Source organism: Mauremys mutica, chromosome 1 (assembly GCF_020497125.1).
Source record: "Mauremys mutica isolate MM-2020 ecotype Southern chromosome 1, ASM2049712v1, whole genome shotgun sequence".
NCBI classification, from domain to species: Eukaryota; Metazoa; Chordata; order Testudines; family Geoemydidae; genus Mauremys; species Mauremys mutica.
Genome location: NC_059072.1, coordinates 160,990,104 through 161,014,866, shown reverse-complemented (window position 1 = coordinate 161,014,866; position 24,763 = coordinate 160,990,104). Strand labels below are relative to the sequence as shown.

The 24,763-nt window shown below is 44.5% G+C and overlaps 1 protein-coding gene across 1 annotated transcript in view; it reads left to right on the top strand.

Moving 5' to 3' along the window:
• The first annotated feature begins 12,986 nt into the window (after positions 1–12,986).
• GAP43 (growth associated protein 43) overlaps positions 12,987–24,763 on the top strand; it is a 74,554-nt gene continuing 62,777 nt past the window's right edge. Inside the window, exon 1 of the mRNA XM_045001280.1 lies at positions 12,987–13,124. Coding sequence (XP_044857215.1) covers positions 13,095–13,124 — 30 coding nt within the window. The 5' untranslated portion in view covers positions 12,987–13,094. The remainder of the gene's footprint in view (positions 13,125–24,763) is intronic.

Sequence of the window (24,763 nt, the reverse complement as noted above, 5' to 3'; positions counted from 1 at the left end):
TCTATCAGAGAGAGAGAGAGAGAGAGAGATCAGGGCCTAGCAGAGAATCAGGCCTGAGACTCCAGCCAGGTAGGGACTGCCAAAGGAAGGCCTGGGAGGAGGAAAATAAACCTTTGTTGTGTATGGACTTTGTTTTGAGAATTTTGAGTTTTATTTGGAGTTTATTTTACATTAATGAACTTGATCCCCAAGGAGGGGTATTTTTGATCACAAAAAAGCCTGGGTGAAGTTTTATTTCAACAGTTCAAGAGGAGAAACTGAGGCAGGTTGCCTGTGGTATGACCCTAGGCAGCAACGGGGTTCATGGGAGGCATCAAGCCCATTTCCAGAAACAAAAATGATTAATTTAGACTTCAGAGCGAGCAGGATATTTGGACAATGTGTTTTATTGTGTGGAGCTAGAGGGCACACTAAGCAATTAGGCCATGGAATTAGCTAAAGGAGAAGGGTCACACACATGCATGCACACACACACTGACTCCAGTGCTCGTCTCCACTAACAGCTACGGTTGGTTTTGCTATAGCTAATCATGTTGTTTAGTACTGCCTGTAGAAGACTCCAAGCATGCCCCCTCCTTACTCATTCCTGTGTCTGGAATAGGAAACAGGCTATTCTGAGTGTTTTCTGTGGTGCACATACAGTATAGAATATATCTGGAATGCCGGAGTGCAATACCCAAGTACACCATATGGGGGAAAGGAAGCTGTAGACTATTCCATTTCCAATGGGGAATATATATATCCTCATCCCATTCTTCCGCTTCCAGGGGATGTAAGGAAGACTACATTCTAGAAGGGCAGAGAAATCTATTTCAGGTTCCTTTCCTCTCAAGAGCTGCACTGGTGGCCAGTTTCAGGTGGACAAAGAAATCCAGTCCAGGTTCTTCTTTTAGGAGCAGCACCATCCAAGATGAGTACAGAAATCTGATTCAAGTTCCATTCCTTGTACAGGACACAGAAATCCATTCAGACTTCTTCCTCCTTATTTCTCTACTGTGTTAACAGACTAACAGGGCTAATGTTATTTGTCATGCCCCAGATATTTGCTCAGCATTGTACTAAAGCTCTCACAAGACAAGTCCCCTGCCTCCATGAACTTACCACCTAAGGACCTGATTCAGCAAGATGCAGATGCTGAACTCATTCAACTTCCAATGGCCTCAGTAGGAATGGAGGATGCTTGGGTAGTACTCCTAGGTGGCACTCATCACAAACTGTGCGTGAGCCCTAACACAGGCACTAATAATACCACACACATATGGTACAAATCGCTGGGGGCTGTGCTAACTGGAAGCAATGGTAATGTCTAGAGGAGGTTGTTGCTGTAAGGTGTGGTGGAAGCAAGGTATTTTACAGTCTGAAAACTGGATTGAGGAAAGGAATTAAGGATAGGGCTGGTTGAAAATTTTCCATCTAAACTATTTTTAGATGGAAAATCTTTTTTTCACTGAACAATTTTTTTTTTCACAAAGCGTCTCCTAACTATCATCATTTTGTTAAACTGAATACGTGGGTTTGGGCCAAAAAATTTCAATTTTTTAATAAAAAGTCAAGGTTTTCTGAGCAACACCTTCCTTCACCTGCTCCCCCATTTTCTGACTGACCTTCTCCCTGCTGGACACATACCAAAGCAGACACAAGGGCAGCTCACAAGCTCCTCCATCAGTGACAGGGAAAACTCAGGCATGATTTAATCTTCCCCAGCAGGAATGACTTCCCCTTTATCATTTGAGAAGCCAGGACCAACCTGAAAATAAAATCTAGTGATAATTCTTAGCATCAGTCCTATTATTAATTATTATTATTACAATAGCTCCTACAGGCCTCTACCAGGGTGAGCTCCAATGTGCTTGGTTCAGTGCAACCAAAATAAATGACAGTCCATGCCCCAGAGCCTCCTGCCACTGGAAGATTAGAATGAAACTCATCATGCAAGCTGCTGCTAATAACCCACAAAGTGAGATTTAGCAGCTTATGCAGTGTCACAAGTCCAGCCAGCTGTCATAGGACTAAAATACAATCTTTATCTCATCCCCCTTCCCCAACTTTCAAAGTTGGCTTTAAGTAAAATGCACGTCAGCAGCCACTTGTGCCCCATGCCCCTCCAAACTTACTAGATGCTAATTCGTCAATAGCAGGACCAGAGTAGGGTGGCAACTCTGATTCCCACCCCACCCTGGCAGCATGCCCCCTCACCCCAGATCATAACCTCTGTTCTTCCTACCTCCCTTTTTTATCCTGCAAGACCATAAAAGCACAAGCCAGTGTGCCAGGTCTATGCTGGTTTGTGAAAATCTTGCTAATTCTATTACACCAAAGCAGGGTTATGTTTGACTGTAGAAATAGCCCAGGGCCAAGGTTTGTAAATCGAGCTGAAACCATTCACCATGCTGTTGGGGGGCGGGGGTCTTCCTTCTGGGAGAGAGAGAACATTATACACACACACGCACACAACATCACCACCAAGCCAGCTTATACCACAAGGATAATTTCAAACTAATATTTGTAAGATGTGGTTTGCAAGGGAGGGGGCCGATGCATCACTTAGCTGCCCTTTGTAATAAGCTTTGTGCAATTGCTTCTTTGGCTGCTCTTTTCCCTGCCAACTGCCTGCCTTATAGTGTCTGTTTGCTGCTTGCTTGTCACTCAAAAGGCACCTGTAGATTGGACGCAACAGTAAAGTTACTACGCTGGAAAAATAAATAAGTGGCAGCTGCAGTCCTATACTAAATGGACGGCTCAATTCCAACACTGGGATGCTAGGACCATGACTCTGCCAGAGAAACATGAAGATTTTCTTGAATGGCTGCTATGGGAGCTTGGCTCTAGACTCGGCATTTGCCCAAAGTGGAGGGCATGACTCTGACATTCTAGTCAGGAATGATCAACCTGAACCTTCTAGCTAGTGGGCGCATGTACTGCTGTATCCTACTGGGTGGAATCAGCCTTATCCAAAAGTGTGTGTTTAGCCTTAACACTGCTACAGCTCAAGGACATTCTCCTTGAGCTCAGGTGGCAGGGGGCTTGTGCTTTTGTATTAAACTGTTCCATGCTCATGGTGTGCAAAATATTGGTAACTGAAAAGTCCTAGCTTTCATTTAAAAGAAAAAAAAACCTGGAAAAAGCGACGATGTAAACCACTGCAGTCTTGCCTTCCTGAGTCTGCAGACACTTGTAATAATAACAGAGATGTGAACTGCCTCATTCATCTCAATGGGGTGCTAACTCTGAAACATAACAATGACTTATTAACATTAACGATTTCACTGACAATTATTTTAGCAGAAATATCCAGCCAATACCCTTAGCCCACAAACTCCACCTGCCTCCCATAGCACTTTAAGTGTCAAAAGCCACAGCTGCCAAAACCTACAGATTTGCACCCTGACAATTTCTATGATATAATTATATCTGATAAAGATTAAAATTTATGGCACACTGAAAACTGAATATGTGAGGAAAATGTAAAACCAGCTGAATTTAGTATCAAAATCAATAACAGAGGCCATTGGACTGATTGTATTATTCAGTTTTCATATTTAATTTGAATTTTTTAATGTAAATGAAGTTGCCACAGAATCCAAGATTTTTTCTGTAGAACTTAGGTCCGGCTTGTCTCGAAGTATACAGATGCTTGACCATAGTTGTGGTTGGGAGATAGTGTTACCATTCAAAATCTTGATTTTTTTTTCAGTTACTTATAACGTTCTCCCAAAATTCCCTTTCTGGCAGAGATTTTTTTCACATTTGATCTGAGCCCAAAATCAAATTATTGTGGAAAATTTCATTTAAAAAAAGATCTGTTCAAACTACCTTAGAATTATTTGAATGTGAACAAAATATATGGACGTTCAGCTACTAAGGCATTTTTCAGGGGCTTTTTTTTCTCTTTCGTGCTCAGATAATTTAATAACAGCCCATCCTTAAAACTTCAGACTTGGAATGTACACATCCCTGAATGAGAAACATGAGCATTGCCTCATATGGTTTCAAAATGACCAAGCTATGGATGGTTTAGAAAGTGCGGTCATCATGTACAGTATGTTTGTCTTAAACATGCAGCAAGATGCAATGTGGATAAGTTGTGATGTATGGAGGGGCGAATGGTGGAAAAAACACTTAACTGTGATTATTAATAATGCTGTATTTTACACTTGTTATAGTCTCTTTCAAAGGTAGATAAATATTTCAAAGGTAGATAAATATTATTATCCCATTTTACAGATGGAGGAAGAGGAGAGAAATTAAACTGCCCAAGGTCATAGAATGAGTCATAGAGGCAGTCAGGAATAGATCCCAAATTCAAATGTAATAGAGTTATATGAAATGACACTGGAAAAGGGCAGAAATGCTTTCTCAGCTTCGTACAGCACAATTATACACCCTTTAAATAGCAGATACTCCAAGATGAGCCCTGCCATCAAGCCTACAACAATAACCCTCTTTTGTCACCAGTGCAGCAGTATATACAGTTTTAAAGCTAATGGCATAACCATATTAGAGATATATGTGCTTCCTTGAATGAATGGCTGTTTTCACAGACTCTAGAAGACAGTAGCCAGAAGCTTGAACAAGAAAGGCCATGCTGCTATGTTCAACCTATGCTGTTACAAACTATGCAACCTGTTTGGAGTGTCTTAATACTTAATAATCTGGTGCTCTGTAGGGTTGTTATTTCTTTGTGCTTGGTGTTGTCGTATCACTTGCTATTATATTCTCTGGTCTCTTTTTAGCCTTTTCTCTTGACAGAGAGGAGGCTAACGTCATCTAAAGTTTTTGGCCTTAATTGGGACTACTATTGAATGAAAAGGCCAGTTCCTCCTTAGCTTTGTGATGTACGTAACCCTGAGATGATTAGACACAGATGTGTCTTGTCTTTAAAAAAAAAAAAAGGATATTTCACATAAAAACATCAAACAAAACCCAAGGAAATTCTATGTAAAAACCATGTAACTACAACCCTGACCTTGTGACTGGAATAACTCCAAAATGAGGAAAACTCAGAATTATGTTCCTACAGCAGCTATAGCTCTGCCATCTTGCACATATTCATAACGATGGGATCTTTCATTACATGAGCACTCAACACCAGTTAAGCAGTTTGTCAAATTCATCATTATTCACTGAATAATATAATATAATACAAAGACACAGCACTTTTCTCACCAGTGCTTCACTTTCATGACTATCAGTGGGTGGGAGTTGTATTTTAGTTGACAGTATATGCTTTTTAAAATAAATATCCACCCCTTCCACACTGAGCGACTGAGCACACCGGAGAAAACAGAAAAATGTCAAGACTAAGTGTACTTATCCTCTCTGCTGTATAAGCTAAATAAATTCTCTCTTCCGTCTCTCTCTCTCAAGCTATGGAAGATCCTTCCACCACCCAAATCCCTTCTGCTGAGCACCAGATTCCTCCTGCCATCATCTGAGTAGGTAGAAAACTTCATGTCCTCTCTGCTATTGGGCCTCACTTACCTGCTGCATCCCACTGCCTTTTTCACACTGTCTTTCTTCCTCCCTGACCTCAGCTCATGGTATGATTTACCTCAACTCCTAGACTGAGTGCACCAGCACCGGTGGGCTGAAGGTCATGCCAGGAGGATGCAGGAGGCTGGACCTGTGGGAACACAGGTTGGGGGTGATAGAAAGGTTCTTAGTAGGAATATAGCAGGACTGGCTTCTCACAAGTGTCCCACTACCATGCACAAGTGACAGATGCTAGTTCTGTCACTTAATGCAGTTCCGGAAGGTACCCAAATGCTATAGTGATGTGGGCTGTATAAGAACCTGAATAGAATAGAACCTGCTCCAAGTCCAGTCACCCAGAAACCATCCCTGCTCCCCAGTGCCTTCACGAACACTTTGGAAACTAGCTAGTCTCCCAGGTATTAAATGTTGCACTATCCAAAGGGCTAATACTGATCAGCAAGAAACTCAATACAGATAAACTGTAGATCTGGGTCTAACCAGGCCTTTCTTCTGTAACTTTAGATAAACGAACTGGATATTTCTGCATATACACTGTCCCAGACCCTTAAAATTCCATCTGTCCTGCAGGGTTTTTCCAGACCACTATAGTGACTTTTATTGAATAGCAGCATGTTTCTGAAAGAACACTGTAGGATCAGTGTATTATCTCCAGGACCATGTGCTATCAAGCCCCTGTAAATACAAGGGCACAGTTATAATGGTGAAGGGGAAGGGGAGGTTTATGGTTCCCAGAATTAATTTCCAGACTGAATGCAATAACATTTATGGGCCAAATCCAGACCCATTCATATTTCAAGGGAGTTGCAGTTTGATTCTTCAGAGCCCCTACAGTTCTGTTTCTGGGCTGGATCCAACGCCACAATGAGCCCATTTTCTGCTTCCTCTTGGGATTCATCCAAAATAATGGAAAGAAATTGAACAAGATTTTAGCTATATCAAGCCCAAGCCCTAGCCATGGGCCATCTTCAGATCTGAGCCTGGATCTTGGGCTGAGCAGCCCCTCTTGGGCTGGGTAGCTCACCCCATCCTTCCTTTGATCCTCCACCATTGTGCTCAAAATCTGGAGGACAATGGGTATTCTAAAGGCTATGACAGGATGTTTGAGGATTCCACTAGGGGGGAGTTTCCCCCTTTTCCAAGGAGAAACCTCAACTATCAATGAAGTCAATGGAAAACACATGCCATATTTATCTGACTGATTGACGAACATGGTGCTTCCACTCTCTTCAAACCTAAAATAGATCAGAAGCAGGACAGCTGTTTTCCACAGCAAGAAAGAGTTTATAAAAAGCCCCAACCTCTAATTCTTTCAGAGCTACAGATTTGGCTTGTGCAAACATTCAAGATTTCTCTGCTTGTGAACTTCTTGCTAGCCCTCAACAGCCATGACTTACCTACCTACAGCTCCATACATTTCAAAGGCTGCTGCCGCTGCTGCCACCACACCCCATCAATGCGACTGCTTTCTCTCCCAGCCTCAGTCATTCCTCTTGATTCACTGGATGGTCACAAAACTTATTAAGATACATTTAACATTTAAATGTTAAAAACATTGAGTACTCATTGCATGAACTGTCTGCTCAGCAAATCTCAATACCATTCCTTGAGAAGGGAAGGGGAAGGAGGCCTACAAAGGCTGCAGGCTTTAAAGAGGGCAGGACTGTATTAAAGCTTTGCTGGAACCCAAACTCTGATCCACTGCTTCAGTGGAGCTCCACACAGACTCAGAGATCAGCTTGCAAGATTGCAGGAATAAGACCATAGATCGCAAGGTCCGTGGAGCATGAACCTATATCAAACGTGCATTGTATAGTGCCATGCACCCAATTGTACTAACTAGATACACTAATAATAATAGCTAATGTGACATCTGCAGTCTGGTTTCTGTTGTGACATTTAACTTCATTATAGACAAGCAGACAAGATTTTAATTTTATTGAAGGATTATGGTTTCTAAGCACTACACTAAGCTGTAATTTAATTGTAGTAAACATTTGCATTGTTGAGAATGCTGAGGCTGAATAATAATAAATAATGACCTGTGAGTTATGTAGGCCACCCCCCATGAGTGCTAAAATCTTTCTCGCACATGCACTATCATGTGTTCCGTGCCACAGGAATGCCACACATGTTACAGGAATGTTTTTGAGAATGTTTACAAATATTATTGGGACCTTTTCTTGTATCTCTATCCCTGGCACTGGGTGCCTTAGTTACCAAGAGTCAACTTGGGCTGTATAGGGCTCAGAAGAAGAGAAAAATGATAGTGAATAAATGTAAAACACCTGTAAAAAATTACCTAGACTAGTGTAATGGCAACAGGTATATATTGAGTTGCTGAGTATAAGCAGCCAGCCAGTCATTAATATCATGGGGTAGGTTAGAGCACTCTCCCAATGGGCAGTTAAATCCTTTGCTTAAATGAGAAAGTTCCCTGGTTTATTGAAAAGTGTGATTTAAAGCCATTTAGGGTTTGTCTACACAGCAGCTGGGAGGAGTAACTCCCTGTGCATGTACCTCCCAGCTGCTGTGTAGACAAACTCTGCTTTAAACTGGTGCAAAACCCCACATGGACACTCTTGGTGTTTTGTTTTTTTCAATTTAAACCAGGATTATTTTAGTTTATTTTAAACCAATCAGGAATAAATTAAAGCTATACTGCAATAAGTCACTTTTCCATTGAAATAAGGAAGTTCATGCAAGGATTTGCACTGGTTTAACTACATTGGTTTTTAAACTGATTTAAGGTTGTGACACTCCACAGAGGTACTGAGGGCAGGGGTGGCTCCAGGCCCCAGCATGCCAAGCGTGTACTTGGGGCGGCATGCCGCGGGGGGTGCTCTGCCGGTCGCTGGGCGGGCAGCAGGCAGGGTGCCTTCAGCGGCATGCCTGCGGAGGGTCCGCTGGTCCCGCGGCTCTGGTGGACCTCCTGCAGGTGTGCCTGCGGAGGGTCTGCTGGGCCCGTGGCTTCGGTGGAGCCGCGGGACCAGCGGACCCTCCGCAGGCATGCCTGCGGGAGGTCCACCGGAGCCGTGGGACCGGCGAGCGGCAGAGCGCCCCCTGCAGTATGACGCCATGCTTGGGGCGGTGAAATGTCTAGAGCTGCCCCTGACTGAGGGCACCTCACCACTACCTGCCCTTAGCACGAGGCAGACTTGTCTGTTCCTGCTGTGGGTCAGCTCCCTGAATCCATCAGCCTCTGGCAACACAAGCGCTGCCTTCTAGGTCTCTGCACGCTCTCTGTGTAGGTGGCAATAGGTACACACAAACCCCCAGATCCTTGGAACATTCCCTGCAGTGTCAAGCCTGTGATCCACTGAATACTCACAGAGTTACCAGTCAGCTGTTCCCAAAGGAGCAGTACACACCAGCTTGTAAGATTCATCTTAGGACCAGCCCTTTGCTAACATCACAGCACTTAGATGTAATTATAGTGAAAACAAGAATACGTTTACTATCAAAGATTCAAGTAATAGTAAGAATATTGGAAACAGATACCTACATCTAAGCCAAAATCATAACACGCTTTTTAGAGACTAAACTTAACTAACAGGTTAACCTCCTGTCTAAAAGAAGTTTCATATCACTCATAGTTCTTTTCAGCATTTTCATCCTAAGCTGTCTGAGACCTCGCTTCCATGCAGGGCTGGCTTTAAGCCGATTCCCCGGAATCGGGCCTCGTGCCCACACCTAAGAGGGCCCCGCACCTTAGGCGTCTTTTAATTTTTTTTTTACTCACCTGCCGGTGGGGGGATGGTCTGCTCCGGGTCTTTGGTGGCATTTTGACAGCGGGGGAGGGGAGTCAGCTCCAGGGCTTCTGCGGAGGGGGGTCCTTCGGTGCCGCGGACCGCCGCCAGGTATTCAAATCGGGCCCCGCCTTTTATAAAGCCGGCCCTGCTTCCATGAATGCAAATGCACTATCTCTTTACTTCCTAGGTGCAAGGGTGTGTTCTTTGACTTCTAGAAAGAAGGCAAATATGGGTATTTACTCATAGACAGGATAACCCCCTGTGGCTTATTTTTTTCTGTGTGCCCCTTTCTTGTTGATTTCACATCACTTGCTTAACATTTGACTTGGTATGTGAACAGGCCTCCATTGTGTTAACGAACAGTGCTTAATTTACATTCCCACAGAGAGAGAGAGAGAGAGAGAGAGATGCCTCCTACCTCCGGTCTGGAAGAACCAGTCTAAGACATGTCACCTTTTGGTGACCCGCTTTTAACTTTATATGTTTAAGAACATAACTTTCTGGTACAGATACACAGCTCCGTACCTAATACCCATACATACATTTCACAGTGATATTGATGATCAGTGTGTCACTGGCTTTCATTTGAGACCTCACATGGCATTCTTTGGTGGACCAGAATATACATCCCAGACTCAGGAAATTCCTGTAACCCTTCTGTACCCCTTTGTCAGTTGGCATTAAGAGGTTCTTGGGTCACAAAGTTAAATCGTTGCAACTATCTTGTGTAGAAAAGATCTATGTGACCTTTGGCAAGTCATTTGAACCCTTTCTTCTTCTGTTACTCCAGGTGCAAAATGAACCTAGGTACATTGGGCCAGATTTGCAAAGGTAAAGAGGCAAAGAGATGCCTTATAGCATTTTCAAAAGCACCTATGCAGGTTAGGCATCTACATACCTTTGCAAATCTGGTCCAATCACTTCATCATGGAATATGACTACAACCTTAAAAAAGGAAAGGCTACCACATATGTCCATAATATATAAATCATGAGATCACCCAGTCCTTCTCCCAGCCAGTGCAGCATTAATCACTTCAATATTTTTTTCTATGCTAACTTTAAACATCCCAAATGGTGGGGCTTCCAAACCACTTCCCCTGGGGAGACTATTCCACAGCCTAATACACATCAATATCAGGACATCTTTCCTCCTATTCAGCCTCAATTTCCCTTTTCTTGGTTTCCTCTCATTTCTCCTAGTTATAGCCCAGTGTACCATGTAACAACAACCAACAGGTGTCATCGCTGGTGGGATTGAACCAGGGCCCTCTAAGGCTAAAAGAATAAGACTCTTCCACTTCATTTAAAGGAGTAACTCTGGGTAGCTACTAGATGTAGTAGACTCATGTACTCTGTGGACTGCTTAGAGGGGGAGATGTAACACACACTGAACAGTGAGTTAGACATCACATTGAATAATTCTCTCCTTGGGCTTTATGTCTTTATCATGCTCCTCTGCCCCCTTAGCTGTCATTTAGTCAAGCTTCACAGATTTAGCTTTTTAAATCTTTCTTCATCACCCACCCCATCCTACCAGCCCCACCCCCAATTTTTGATCCTCTTTCTAAACTCCCTCCATTTTAGCAGAATAGATTTATAGAGTTTAAGGCCAGAAGGGACCGTTAGATCATCTAGGCTGACCTGTATCTCGCAGGCCCTTAAATTTTATCCAGTCACTCCTGTAGAGAGCCCAATAACTTTGATTCCTATGTGACTAAAGGTAAAAATGTTTAGATGTGCCTAAGGTACTTAGGAGCCTACACATGTTGATTTTAATGAGACTGTAGATTTTAAAAGTTATTTAAACCCCAATAGGGATTAGGTGTCTAAATACCTTTAAAAATCTGGCCCTATGACTCTTGAAAGTGGAACTTTGACTCCTAAGTCACTTAGGCACTTTTGAAAATGTTACCGTATTCCTTCTCCTCTCCAGGATGTGATGTCTTTGGCATGTGCAGCCATAGTACAAACTTATATCTAATCTGATACCCTCTATCAACCCTTGGTCATTTTCTGCAGCACCACTTCTCAGGTTTCTTACTTCTCTTAAATTACACATATTTTGGATTCTTTTCCCCTGGATGCATTTTTCCAAACTGAATCTCATTTTGTTATTTAACCCTTTGGTCTCTATGTACTGTTCCTCTGTGTCGGCTACTGTTTGCGACTCTTCCCAGTTCAGTATTGTCTGTGAATTTCATTATCATGCTATATTCCCCACTTCCAGATCACAAACCCAAACCTAACACTGTACCTGCTGTACCTCACAAGGAAGTTCCCCTAACCTACATACATAGACATAGATAGATAGATAGATTATGTTTGCAAGCCTTTCTATTTACTTTCCTTTTACAGTGATGTCATAGCAACTGAATATGACTATGAGGGAATCTGCTCTGAGGCTATTCCAGTAACCACATATTGCTTATATTTAAAATGTAAAAGCCTTAATAATTACTTGGGGCTACATTCTGCTCTTAGGCTGGTTTACCATAAATCAGAATTAGATCAATGTAGTAGTTCAGAAGAAGACTTCAGTGATGGTGCTCCCTGATTTACACTGATGTAACAGAGTTCAGAATCTGGCTTTTAGTAAAAAAAGGAGGCTTAATCCTAATGTTGTTAGAGAGATTATATCTATCTTTTCCTTTCTAGTGTATTCATCACTGTCATATTTTGGCTGAAATCCATGCATTGCCTAGATTCTCTTTTCCATATTATCAGACATAGTCACTCTGCTATAAATTCTGAGAAAGCACAACGTTATAGCATCTGATACGTGTGTATTTGGGCGCATGTGTGTGTATGTTAGTGTTTGTGGGTGTGTGATTGTGCCTGTGTCCCTTATGGCAAGTTTTATAGAAATTAATAAAGAAAAAAAATCAATGGGATTCTACAGAAATTATTTTAAAAATCAATAGAGAAAGACAATAGAGAACAACATCCTTCCTATAGGTTGCTTGTAAAACCACCCTATATAACTCTATGGCAAAAATATAATTTTCTATTAAATTGCTCAGAAACCTATATAAAAGTTATGTTCCATTATATTCTATAGGGCATGTGTGTAGGTATATGTGCATATCTGCCCATGTGTGTATGTGCATATCTGTCTGTGACTATGCATGTGAGGGGGAAAGGACAAGATCCACAGACATTCATACATATATTGTTATTCCCCACCTACAACAGCTCCCACCTACAGCATGTCACCTGTGCATGAAATGCCATGGAAATAAGAAAGCTAGTGGGGTTAACATACAAATCCTCTCTTGGCTGGGACCCTGTGCTCTCTGCTTTAACTACTCCCGTGCCAATGCGGAAAAAGAGTGGCAGAAAAATGTAAGCCCTCACCCACTTCCCCTTCCCAAGCCCCCACAGACACACCTCACCCCACCCCCTCAACAATCTATAATGTTCCCTTTCCTGCTAGTCTCAGTACAGTGGGAAAGTCGTTGGGTAATTGGGTCCAGATTGGAGATGATTAAATATTCATGAGGCTGGCAGGGGACTGGGAGGGGGCGGCAGCCTGGATTGTAGTGGGGGGTGGGGTGGGGAGGTGACTAGTCATTGAGAGCTAGTGAACAATTCTGGGAAAGATACGGAGAGGGAGGGAGGGGGAGAGAGAGAGACAGCCAGCTTGTGCATGTGTGATGAGCAATAGCTGTGGACCTTACAGTTGCAGCTAACTGCCCTGGTGTGTGTGTGTGTGTGAGAGAGAGAGAGAGAGAGAGAGAGAGAGGGAGGGAGGGAGTGGAGAGGGTGGGGGGGAGAGATAAGAGAGAGAGGAGGAAAAAGGAGAGAGGAGAAGGAAGGAAGAAGAAGGAAGGAAGGGGACAATACAATCATGCTGTGCTGTATGAGAAGAACAAAACAGGTAGAGCTGACAATTTTATACTTCTTTCTGTGGAGAAATTCCCAGGCTGTTGGATGTGTGTGTATGTGTATAAGGGGCGGGAGGAGGAATTTTTAACTGCTTCTAAGCAGATGTCTTCTTTGCAATTCTTTAGCATCTTGCAATTGAAGGCTCTTTTCACACCCTTCCTGATGACTGTTTGTCTTTCTAGTGCTGGTGATGTGGGGAGAGGGTGGCCTATCTTCATGTTTGGGGAGAAACAAGGATCCCCCTCCCTTTTTTTTTAAACTGTGGGCAGATGCATTGCATAGGGTTTTCTGTCTCTGATTCTGAGGGTGTGGATGTGGAAGGGGGAGGAGGGAAATGTGATGAGAGGTGGCTCTACCTCAAAGATGGGGGAAGCAATTCTTCATCTTTTGCCACAAAAATAAATAAATAAAAAGATACTCAGTGAACCGTGATCCAAGATCAGGATGCTGGCTCTCTGTTGCTCTTTGCTCTAAGAGATGAAAGCTGCTTTATGTGCATGAGCTTTGAGATGGCAAAGGGGACAGGTGCATTTAGTTAAAATAGTGTGAACAAAAATAAACTGGTAATTTCTTTCTTCTTTTTTTTTGGTGTTAATAATATCAAGTACAATTAATTAATAGCAAAAGTAATTGGCCATGAAGTCGGGGGGGAAAAACCCAGCCCTCTTTGCAATCCCTTTCTTAGTACGACCAGTTAGACAACTGTGCACCAGCTGGTAAAGAGACAGAGGACCACGCCTCTATTAGCTCTGAGCTCCGATGGGATGAGAGAGACGAACGGTACAAACCTGTTGGAAACCAGTTCATTCTCTCTACTGGTACCACATGGCTTTCATTGATGAGGGTGGCAAGAGGGGCGAGGAGACAGCTAATTTTCAACAATAAAACATGGCAAGCCAAAAATAATGAAATAAAAAAGCTAGCTAGCTCATTCCCCCCCCCCCACCCCTTCCATTTCAAACTGTTCACTTGAAAGCCAAAATCTGCTCTCTGTTACCTCGGTTTAACTCCCTTGACTTCAGTTGGAACTATTCCAGATTTGCACCAATGTAGTCAGGGCAGGATTTGGCCCTTGGTGCATTTCAAAGGTATTATGACTACTTTCTCCCTAGGGATAATAACAAAGAGGTGGGATTCCTGCTTTAAGTGTAAATCTTGTCTCACTCTTATAACTACAGAATGGCAACTGGCACCTCCATTATATATATCTTACAGTGTCTATTACTGCAATATACAGTGTCTGTTACTGCAATACTCTACAGTAATAGCCCAACACACTGCTGGAAGCTGTAGTGATTTGGACAATTACTGTAGAATACTGTATATAATTACAATGAAGGTTAAGGTGCATTTCTGTGCCTCAATGTGTGTGCTCCCAAGCCAAGGAGTCATATTGTAAAATAACTGAAAGGGGCAGGTGAATGGGATAGAAAGAGACCCAGCCTTATATATATTTTCCCTATGCAGGTTTCTGTTACTCTGCAATTAATGATACAGTCACTAAAACCTGAGAAAGGTGGGAGGGGGAACACGTTGCAACCAGCCAGCAGAGCACGTTTAGTCGGCCAATGTGGGATGAAAAGAGAAGGAGGAGGAGGAGGAAGGCAGACGGAGAGGCAGAATGACAGGGCAGTGGGTGGAGAGGCACAGCAAATTTTAAAATAAAATAGCAGTCTCTGTGGGATTTTTTTGGAGGCCATAAGCTGGGAAGAGCCACAGGGGGCATTTTTCGCCATACTTTAATAGGCTGGGCTTTAGCACACATGGTTAATACCCAGTTTTACCCATTCTTTAAATCTATATATGTTATTCCTGTCTTTATTATTATTATAATTGTAATTATTACAAAATATTTATAAACTTACGACACACATATTACTAGACCAGGCATACACACACACCCCTAAATTCAGTCACCCACCCAGACACACCCCTTCATCCCCCCCGTACATTCACACACACACACACACACACACATCCAGCCCTTCCAGCCCCAGTACAACCACACATAGCCAGACACACCCATTCATACTCCTATGCCCATACATGCATTCATACATATTCACACACACAAAATTGCTACATTGACAACGTAAAACTTTGGAAAGCAGAGCTGATGATAGCCCAAAAGAAGCTTTAATTTGGAGGGGGAAAAAAAAAACCCTAGGTTTTCAGCCTGCTTTCCTCTCTCCCTGCCCCAACCTTTCGCAAATGGAAAGAAATCAGATCAGGTTCTTCATAAGGAAACAGGAGCTTCCTTCCAAAATAAAGACAGCTTTCCTCTTTCGGGGCATTTTTCTGGGGAAGCTCCCATCATCCTGCCTTTCTGATTGAAAAAGAGCAAAGTGCTAAAATTACAAATACAGATTCAGAGAAATCTCTTTAAATTCATATATAATTACAGGAGTGGGTGTGTATATACACACACACCTCTAGAGAAAGTGTGTGCACATATACATATATATTTGTGAGTGGAGATAATAGTGGAAAAGAACTAAATAGCTGACTGACTGCACCTGCAAATGAGAGACCTAGATGTCTAAATTCTATCATCTGTACCAACTGATTGTACCTGCAAATTTATACCCATAAAATCTGGAGCTAAATAGATGCAAAATGAGAGACTGGGTTGAAGAACCTTTGAAATTTGCCCTAAAGTTTATTTAATACTATTTGGAAATATACTGTGCTATCTACTGTATCTCTTGATAGCATAGCATGCATAGATAGATAGATAGATAGATAAGCATTCCATATACCTACACTAGAATGGATGGACATTATCAGGGCAAGTGCTCAGTACTAGATTGCATGAATGATTAAATGATAACTCACAAGCCGGTTTCCCACTTGTGGGTGAAATGATTTTCATTCATCGCCAGCCGTGTTTTATGGCTTTCCCTCCAGTACTGTCCTCTGTTCATCATACTTGTGTCTGTGAGAGACTGCAAAGGTTTGAACCCTGCCACACCCATGAAATGAAAGGCAGGAGGAGGAGGAGGCAGAGAGAGTCTGCATTTCTTTCCTCTTCCACATGAGCAGCATGAATAAACAGGGCTGTATCTATAAAGATGCAGTTTAATGCAATTGGAGAGGAAGCAAGCGTTAGGGGACTGTTCCAGCAATTACAGCCAACCAGCTCGGTGTCTTCTCACACTGGGAGCCACAGAGGTGAAGATGGAGAGGGAAAAAGACAGAGAGAGAAGGAGAGGGAGGAATGAACATCAACCTGAGATTTTATTGCTTCAGGATATTAAATGTCTCAGGCCTCATTTAAAATAACTTAATTATGCCGCATGATGCAGATGCTACAAAACTTGCAAGGCGTGTTCGTACCTTTAGATGCTAGCACAGAAAGAGAAGTCTTTTTCCTTCTTAAAAAAGCTTCTGAGCCAGGCTGCCAGTTGATGTCAATTGTTGTAGAGCCACTGACTTCAAAGGAGAGATGCTGATTTATACCAGCTGAGGATCTGGCTCTTGTTTCTTTTGGTAAATGGTTTCTGCATGTGAGGTTCATTGCTTAAAGTTCTTATGGCTCTTATTTTCCTTCCTTGGATGGTGTCTGTGTGGATTTCTTCTGAAATGAAAGTCTCCACAGAAATACCCATCCCACTCTTCCCCACCTCATCCTCTGCTGCCTTCAGTGAGCTCCTTACTGTGAGAGAAATTGATTTCTCCTAAATCACGTAACGTAACCACTCTGGATGGCACATGTGAGCTCCCTTGGGGAATTAATTGCAGGCAGTGCTTCCAGAGGGGAAAATACAACCATAATGCTTAGTGGGAGAGACACTAGTCTAACTGCCAATCTAAGTTTCCTGTCACCACTCACAGGTGCATAGAGGCCATAACAGAGGAATGAGCATCCATTCATCCCCCATATTCACAGAGGTCTATAGGAGCCATGTCACCTCCTTGTCTGAGGTTGAGAGGGTGTATTCAGCCTGTGGACTCCTGCTCTCTCATACTGAGAGGGTGTATAAAACTGCGGGTTCTTTCTGCCTCATGCTGAAAGGGTTGAAATCATTTGTGAGCTCCTTCAGCCTCAGAACCCAATGGCGGTGCCTGTCCCATGCTGAGCAGGCTGTATAACCAGAGGCTTCCCATATCTCCTATAATGAGAAGATGTGAATAACCTGAGGGCAATATCTGCATCACCCTGACAGGGTGTAGTGTGTGTAGGTTACACTCGCATGGCTGCCTCTGTCTCACACTGAGCGCACGTGTGCAACTGGAGTCCTTTCTGAGTGAGGGTCTGCAGAACATGATGTGTAAAACATGGCACGTTTGGCTGAGCGGTGCTCAGAAGAGGACCTAAGGAGGCGGGTTAAATGTGGTTTTATACCATCTTATTAGAGTAACCTCAGGGCTGCTCTAATTGCACAGCTGTCCATGGATCCATGGGGCCATTCCAGGACCTGGAAATAGTCAAACTATGGAGGCATTTCAACCATGCTATCTTTCCCCAAGCTGTGCCATTACATCACCCTGAGATACCCCATGCAGAGGGGTTTCCCAGTCGGCCACAGCTAAAACCTGTAGGCTCCGACTGTCCCATATTGCAAGGGTGTCTATAACCTGTAGGCTCTGCCGGCCCTATATTGTGAGGTTATTTGTAACCTGAGGGCACTGCCAGTCCCATGCTGACTGATTCTTTTATTACCTAAGGGCTGAGTGCATTTCAAGCTAAGAGACCATGTAGACACAGTTGCCAACTTTCACGTGGTAAATAAACACCCCGACTTTCACAATAAGCCAAAAATCAAGCAAATCTCATTTCAAAAACAGGCCAAAACAAGCCAATCCCTAAGAACCCCAACACTCTAGGTGACTAGATTCCCCCAGCGTGCTGTCTGGGACTGTGGTGGGCCTGCTGTGCACCCCTGACTCTTCTGCCTTTGCCCCTGCTTGCCCTTGCTTGCCCCTGATTGCCGCGAGCCGATCAAAAAAAAAGAAGCAACAAGCTACAAGCCAAAAACTAGCCAACAAGCAACTCACAGGCCAATTAAGCCAAAACCAAGCCCAATTTCTGCGCTTTTTTTGTGGTTTGGCATGTCTGCATTCAGAGCCTGAGGACTTTGCCTTTCCCATGCTGAAATAGTGTATAAACTGATGGTTACTCTGGTCCCAAACTTAGAGAGTGTATGTAACCTGAAGCCTCAGCCTGCTCCATGCTGGGTGTGCATAACTTGACTAGCAGTCACTTAGTCCATGCTTTCCTCCACACTGTATCCCTCTTTAACTCTACCACTGTCCCCTCCTCCCAGTGACTCCCTGCACTTTACGTACCTCCTGCTTCTCTTGCATCCCTCTGGGATTTATCTCCACCTTACCTGGATTTCAGAGTGGGTGATGGATCTGGTCATAGGTCCAGGCTGCTGCCGCCACCACCTCTGCAGTAGAGCTTGTTTACTCTGTGCTCAGGGATACCTGGGAGTGCGTTGCCTGGTTCTTCCCTTTTCTGTGAGGTTAAGTATCCTCCCCGGGGGATATTTGTCAGACCGTGCACACTTGGGCACCTCTGAGCGGTGAAGTCCCATGGTGGATATTCTAATGCAACAGCTGTAGCCCATAGCTCAGCATAGAGGATACAAGACCTGCTGAGTCTGGCAACTGGATCCATTGTCCTGAAGTCACAGTAGGGGAAGGTCTGTGGAGGGTGCTGTGTCATCTCTGTCAGAATGGAGTGGGGTTTTATTGGAGTACTGTGAAGAAGGGTTTGGAAACTAAGGCATATTGCGGGATTAAATTTAATGGAACCAACATCCAACCCCCTTCACCAGCTATTGTCTAAACTCTGATCCTGAAACCCATCCACATTCATTTCATGTTTTACCCCAGGAGTCCTCCTGAACATCCTGGGAGATTATCTGCACTCTTAGGACACCTGTGGGCTTATGCTGATAACTGTAGAGCTCAGTGGTTAACATACAGAAATAGGCATCAAGAGAACTGGGTTCAGTTCTCAGCTCTGCTTTTTGACTTGAGCCAGGGGCAGGCTATTTGCCTGTCAGTATCTCTCTGAGACAGGGGTAATGCTTTCCTACCTCTGAGAAGGCTTCAGAGACTAAATTAGTTAACATTTGTAAAGTGTTTTGAGACCCTTACATGGAAGGTGCTGTTAATAGACAAAGAGTTCTATTCTCCATTCTAGATCATTTGTGGAGCCCTAAAATGTTTATCGGCTGCTTGCATTGCCTTACACAACCCATCTATTGCCCTCTTAATTCAAGGTTATTAAGACTTGTTCTTAGTGTGGACCACACCTTAACACAACATTGGCATCATGGAGCTTTTCCTTCTATTTGCTGTCACACCAACCACCTCCCTTCCCATCTGTGATCAAGCAACAGCTATGTAGCAACCTACAGCAATTGCTTGCATGGAAAAGCAATATTAAGAAAGTAGTGATGTATTTTTAGCTTCTCGTAGTGCACCAAGGAGTTTGTCCTTTTTAAATGAAGTTAAATCACACTGTCTCCTTCTGTTCTTCATTTCATCTCCTCTTTCCATCTGCTCTGCTCCTTGCTCTCTCTCTGCTCTCTTGCACGTGCTTCCCAGATGCTAAGTCCTCCTCCCCACCTTGTGCGCATACTTCACTGTCATGTGGTCCTCTCTTTTGCACATGCCTAGTCTTCCTCTATTCTGCTTTCCTTCTCCAGTATTCCCTGGGACATTCCTATCCTAAGGACAGCTCTGGTCACCGATGGCAACTTCTATTTCCTCTCGTCCTCCACTTTACATCAACAGCCCAAAGAAGAGGCAGCTCAGATGGCTTCTCCGCCTTGTTTCCAGTTGCTTTTACAGGCCTCAAGGTGTCTTTTTTGCCTGGGTGCCTATAGAAGCAATTGGAAACAGTCACCTCTCGAGGGGGACAGAGTGCCACATTATGTGAGTTATCCCTCCATGTCTATATATTCCTGCTGCCAGGCAGGGTGATAGCCTCTCCAACCCCACAATGTCTCAGCAGTTTCCCATGATGATAGAGGAGTAGTAACTGCAGTTTCCCCCCAGTATATCCCTGATGTTGGTATGGGCAATATCTGCAGGCTACCACTAGCATTATCCCTGTGCTGGGGGTGGAGAGGGGAGGGGAGGACAAATATTCTGAAGCAGTCCTATGGCAGGCCAGGGTGTGTGATGCAGAGCAATAACTAACCCCCCACACATACCATTTTCCTGCCAAATCTGCTGGGGCCACTTCCACTACTCATCTCATTGTGGTGGTTGCAGACAGCTCTCTTACTCTCTTGTTGGCCTGAGAGGGGTTCTCTTGAGTCTGTCCTCCCCTTCTAGGGTTCATTGGGCTAGATTCCTAGAAAGGGAAGTGAGGAGATACTTATCTCCTTTCAAATTATAACCAATAAATGTTAGCCCCATTCATTACTCATCTACTTCTGAATTTCCTTGAATTAATTCCAGTGATAATCGCTGTACATCTCTATTTATAGAAAGCAGACGTGTCTCACAATATTGAACCGTCCTCTCTATAGGAGCTGCCTTTCTCTAGAGGCACAAGTCTGGTAATTAATAGAGTTAATAGGGTCTGAGTTAACCCCACCCCTGCTCTGAATACCCCTGGAATTTGGGGGGTTATTGTATCCAGACCTAAACTCTGCAACTGGCTTTATCCTTACCCCTCCATAATAGGTTTAAACCAAAACTCTAGGATGAAGATCCCCTGTACTTTGTGGTTTGGGCCTATCATTAGTAATCAGTTGTCTCCAGAATTATTTAGAATTTCTTTTATTCAAATACTTAAAAAGGTCCTTAGCAATAAGCATCTATCCCTCACTCTGTCTGATGAAATCTAATCCATTTATTGCATGCTCCAGGCACCTTACAAATTCTCAATGCTATAAATACGCGGGTGAGGGAGGGGAGGGGCTCGTTATCCATTGCCCTGCACCACCTGGAGTCATTTACACCAGTGCAATTGGGCATGAAACATTAACATTCTGATCTGACAGCAGAGAATTAGGCCCAGGATCTCTGTTCTTCTCACTTGCTCTTCCATTCCTCCAACTCCCTCTTAAGGAGTAAATTCTTTTTGAATGATGCATTTATGTCATTTTCTGTATATTATTTTGTTGCTGGAAATTGGGGCCTAAAGAAATAAGCTTTATATTTTCCTCTGGTGGCCATCTGATTAGTAGTTATTTTGATCTCTTGCGGAAGTGAGTTCCACAGTTGTTGTCAGCTTACCGAGAAAGCTCTGTTTTTCTGCACTTGTTAGTTTCACTGGTGAGAATGACTGTTTCTTTGTCCCTGATAAACATGACTCTTGTGGGAGATCATATTCACAGACTGACAGGTGCTGACATAGGTAGCTCAGACCAGTCCAGGGCAGGGCTTTGAATAGCTGTGCTGTAACACTGAGCATGCCTTTGTATTCAATAAGGAGACAATGCAGAGTGAAGCACTGGAATGAAGTGTTCTTGGCAACCCGTTTTGTTCAGTAGATGGCCCTCTGCATTCCGAACCAACTGGAGCTTTTTCAGGGTCAGCATTTTCCTTCCTATTTCATTGCACTGCTATGGTCAAGCCCTAGGTTACAAATGCATGGGTCATAGTAGCCAAGTTGGAATCTGATGGGATGGGGCAATCTCTAGGCCAGCCAAAGGTGGAAGAGGACGTTTTGTACAGCCATAGCTTGGCGATGGGGTGTCTAGAAGAACCCCAAGGCTGCATACCAGCTTGAGACTCTGAGAACATATGTCTAAAGTAGAGGATGATGTTTGGTGGAGGCAAAGTCCTTTCAAGGCACCATAACAAACCTATAACAAGATCGAAATCAGTGGTTCTCAAACTAGGGCCGCCGCTTGTTCAGGGAAAGCCCCTGGTGGGCTGGGCCGGTTTGTTTACCTGCTGCGTCCACAGGTTTGGCTGATCACGGCTCCCACTGGCCACGGTTCGCTGCTCCAGGCCAATGGGGGCTGCAGGAAGGGCGGCCAGCCCGTCCCTTGGCCTGCGCCGCTTCCTGCAGCCCCCATTGGCCTGGAGCAGCGAAGTGCGGCCAGTGGGAGCCGCAATTTGCCGAACCTGCGGACACAGCAGGTAAACAAACTGTCCTCTCCCTCCAGGGGCTTTCCCTGAACAAGCGGCAGCCCTAGTTTTGAGAACCACTGATCTAAATGAAGAAGCAATCGGCCCAACCAGAACCATAGGGTCTGATAAAAGAGCATACCTTTATAGACACAGGGCAGCCAGATTAACAACTGGAAGAAAATGATCCCCAATTAACTGAAAGAACATAAAAGAAAGCGTGACTAGGAAAAACAACCTGCCCCACTGCCTCCCAGAACAAAAGAAGAGATGAAAAGTTAAAGAGAATAAGCAGAACATGCATTGTGCCCAAAAGGCAGCCAACAAAGGTTGAATTTGGATAAATAAGAGAGGAAATTCCATTTTATGTGTTAGAACTAGCTATATGGCAAAAAGGATCTCCCCATTTCTGAATTGTATGTTAGCAACAGTTAAGCCCAAAAAGATTCAAGGAGTTTTGGATCAGAGAATCCCCCTCAAAAAGTGTAGACATAATCTCCAGATCTTCCTGAACCCTATGGTTCTCTAAAACTGGGCTGGGTATCACAAAGAGGATGCAAAAAAAACAGGAGTACCCATACCACTTCCACCTTTTCATGTTCTCTGTATGTATAAATATCTTCTTACTGTATGTTCCATTCTATGCATCCGATGAAGTGGGCTGTAGCTCACGAAAGCTTATGCTCACATAAATTTGTTAGTCTCTAAGGTGCCACGAGTACTCCTGTTCTTTTTGCTGATACAGACTAACACGGCTGCTACTCTGAAACAAAGAGGATGCACTTTCTTATATGATTTCTTGTGCTTTAGACTGGTGGCCTAGCTGGAAACCTTGTGAGAGGAGCCTGTAACATGGTAACTCAGGACTTCCTGTCTGGTCAGAACCCAGAAGTGCAGAGACAGTGCGAAAACAAGTCAAACTAAGTTTTTGAAAGTTCTGCCTAAAAAAATTCAGGCTTCAATTTATTGACACACACATGCCTCATCAACACGGTTGGAACCTTGAGGTTCACCACACAAACGTCTGCCACTTGAGCTAATGGAGAAACTGATAGCAGTAATAGGGCCAGCACTAGAGGGGGACGGGACAATTTCAAAGTGGGTTTCATCGATATTTGCTGACACTAGGGGAATAGTGAGATTCGGGGATCTTGGATTCAATTCCAGACTCTGGAGGAGAGCCTGTTCTAGTAGGCACAGACTCTTCTCCCCATTCTCCCCAAGTTTGTCCCTTTCCCAGTTCTATATCTACTCCACCACTAGCTCCTTCTCACAGTCCCATTCTCCTCTCCTACCATGGGCGGCGGGTGAACCCCCTCTTTGGGGAGGCCAGCTCCTCAGCCCCGCCCCTTCCTCCTGAGGACCCACCCCTTTCCCCCTTGCCCTCTGGAGCCCCGAGCCTTCCCGTGGCCAGAGGAGGCCTGCCCCAAACTGTCCCGGGCTGCTGGTCAGCCAGAGCACAGGCCTGAGCCACAGGCTGACCCAAACCACCCCCAGCCACTGGCCAGCTTGAGCTCAAAGCTGGCCAGGCCGCTGGCCCGAGCTGAGCCCCTGCTGACTTCAGGGAAGAGGGGGAGTGAGGGTGGGGCCTCGGGGCAGAGAATGGACAGGGCTACGGCCTGGATTAGGGGAGGGACTATTATACCCGCTGCCCATGTTAGTCATTGCCAGTCTCCACTACTCAGGCTTCTGATCCTTGTCCCTGTCTGACTCCCTGTCTCAGTCTGTCCCATTCCCAGTCTCCCCCATAGTCCTACTCCCAGTCTTCTTCCCAGCATATCCAGTTCTCTCCCTACTCCTGGCTCCTCATCCCCAGTACCCTTGTCCAGCCAGTCCTAGCTTCCTCCTCCACTCCCTAATCTGTCTCTTTCTCTCTCTCCCACCCTCTTGTCTCCAGTCACCAGCCACACCCAGGTTTCCCATCCCAAATGGCTTCCAGTCCTAGTCTCTCTCCCTGGGCTTCTCATTCTGTCTCACTGTCCTTGCCTTCCCCAACTAATTATCCCAGTTTCTTTGCCCAGCCAGTCACAGTTCTCCCCTCCATCCTCCAACTTCGTGTCAGATCTGCCTCCCCTTCCCACACCTTCTTCCTCCTGCCCCACTGGCTCCCAGTCCCAGTCTCCTCCTTGCCCTACCATTCCCTGTCTCCCCCCTCAGAGCCTCCTCTGATCTCAATTTCCTCCTGACCCACTGGCCAGCTGTCTCCCTGTGTCATTTCCATCCCCTGCTCCCCGACCTATTCTCCTTGCTCCCGCAGTCCCAGGCTCTGCCTCTTGCCAACCTCCAGTCCTAGTCCTTGCTTCCCAGACTATTGGCCCTAGGTCTGGCTCTTTTCCCCTATGCCTTTGAATCAGATGGCTTTCTGCTCCATGCTGCCTGGGTGTCAGCAACGGGGGTGGGGTGTCACTGAGACAAGAGAATAGACAGGCCCCCTGCTCTCAGTTCTAGTGCCCTGTCCTATCCTGGCATGGAGCATCTGGGAGCAATCATTACAGGGAAAGTCCTCCTGAGTCCCCCCATTCTGGTACCTCTGGCTTGGAGCATGCCCTGTCACTTGGTGGGGATGGTGCATGAGCGATTTTGTCA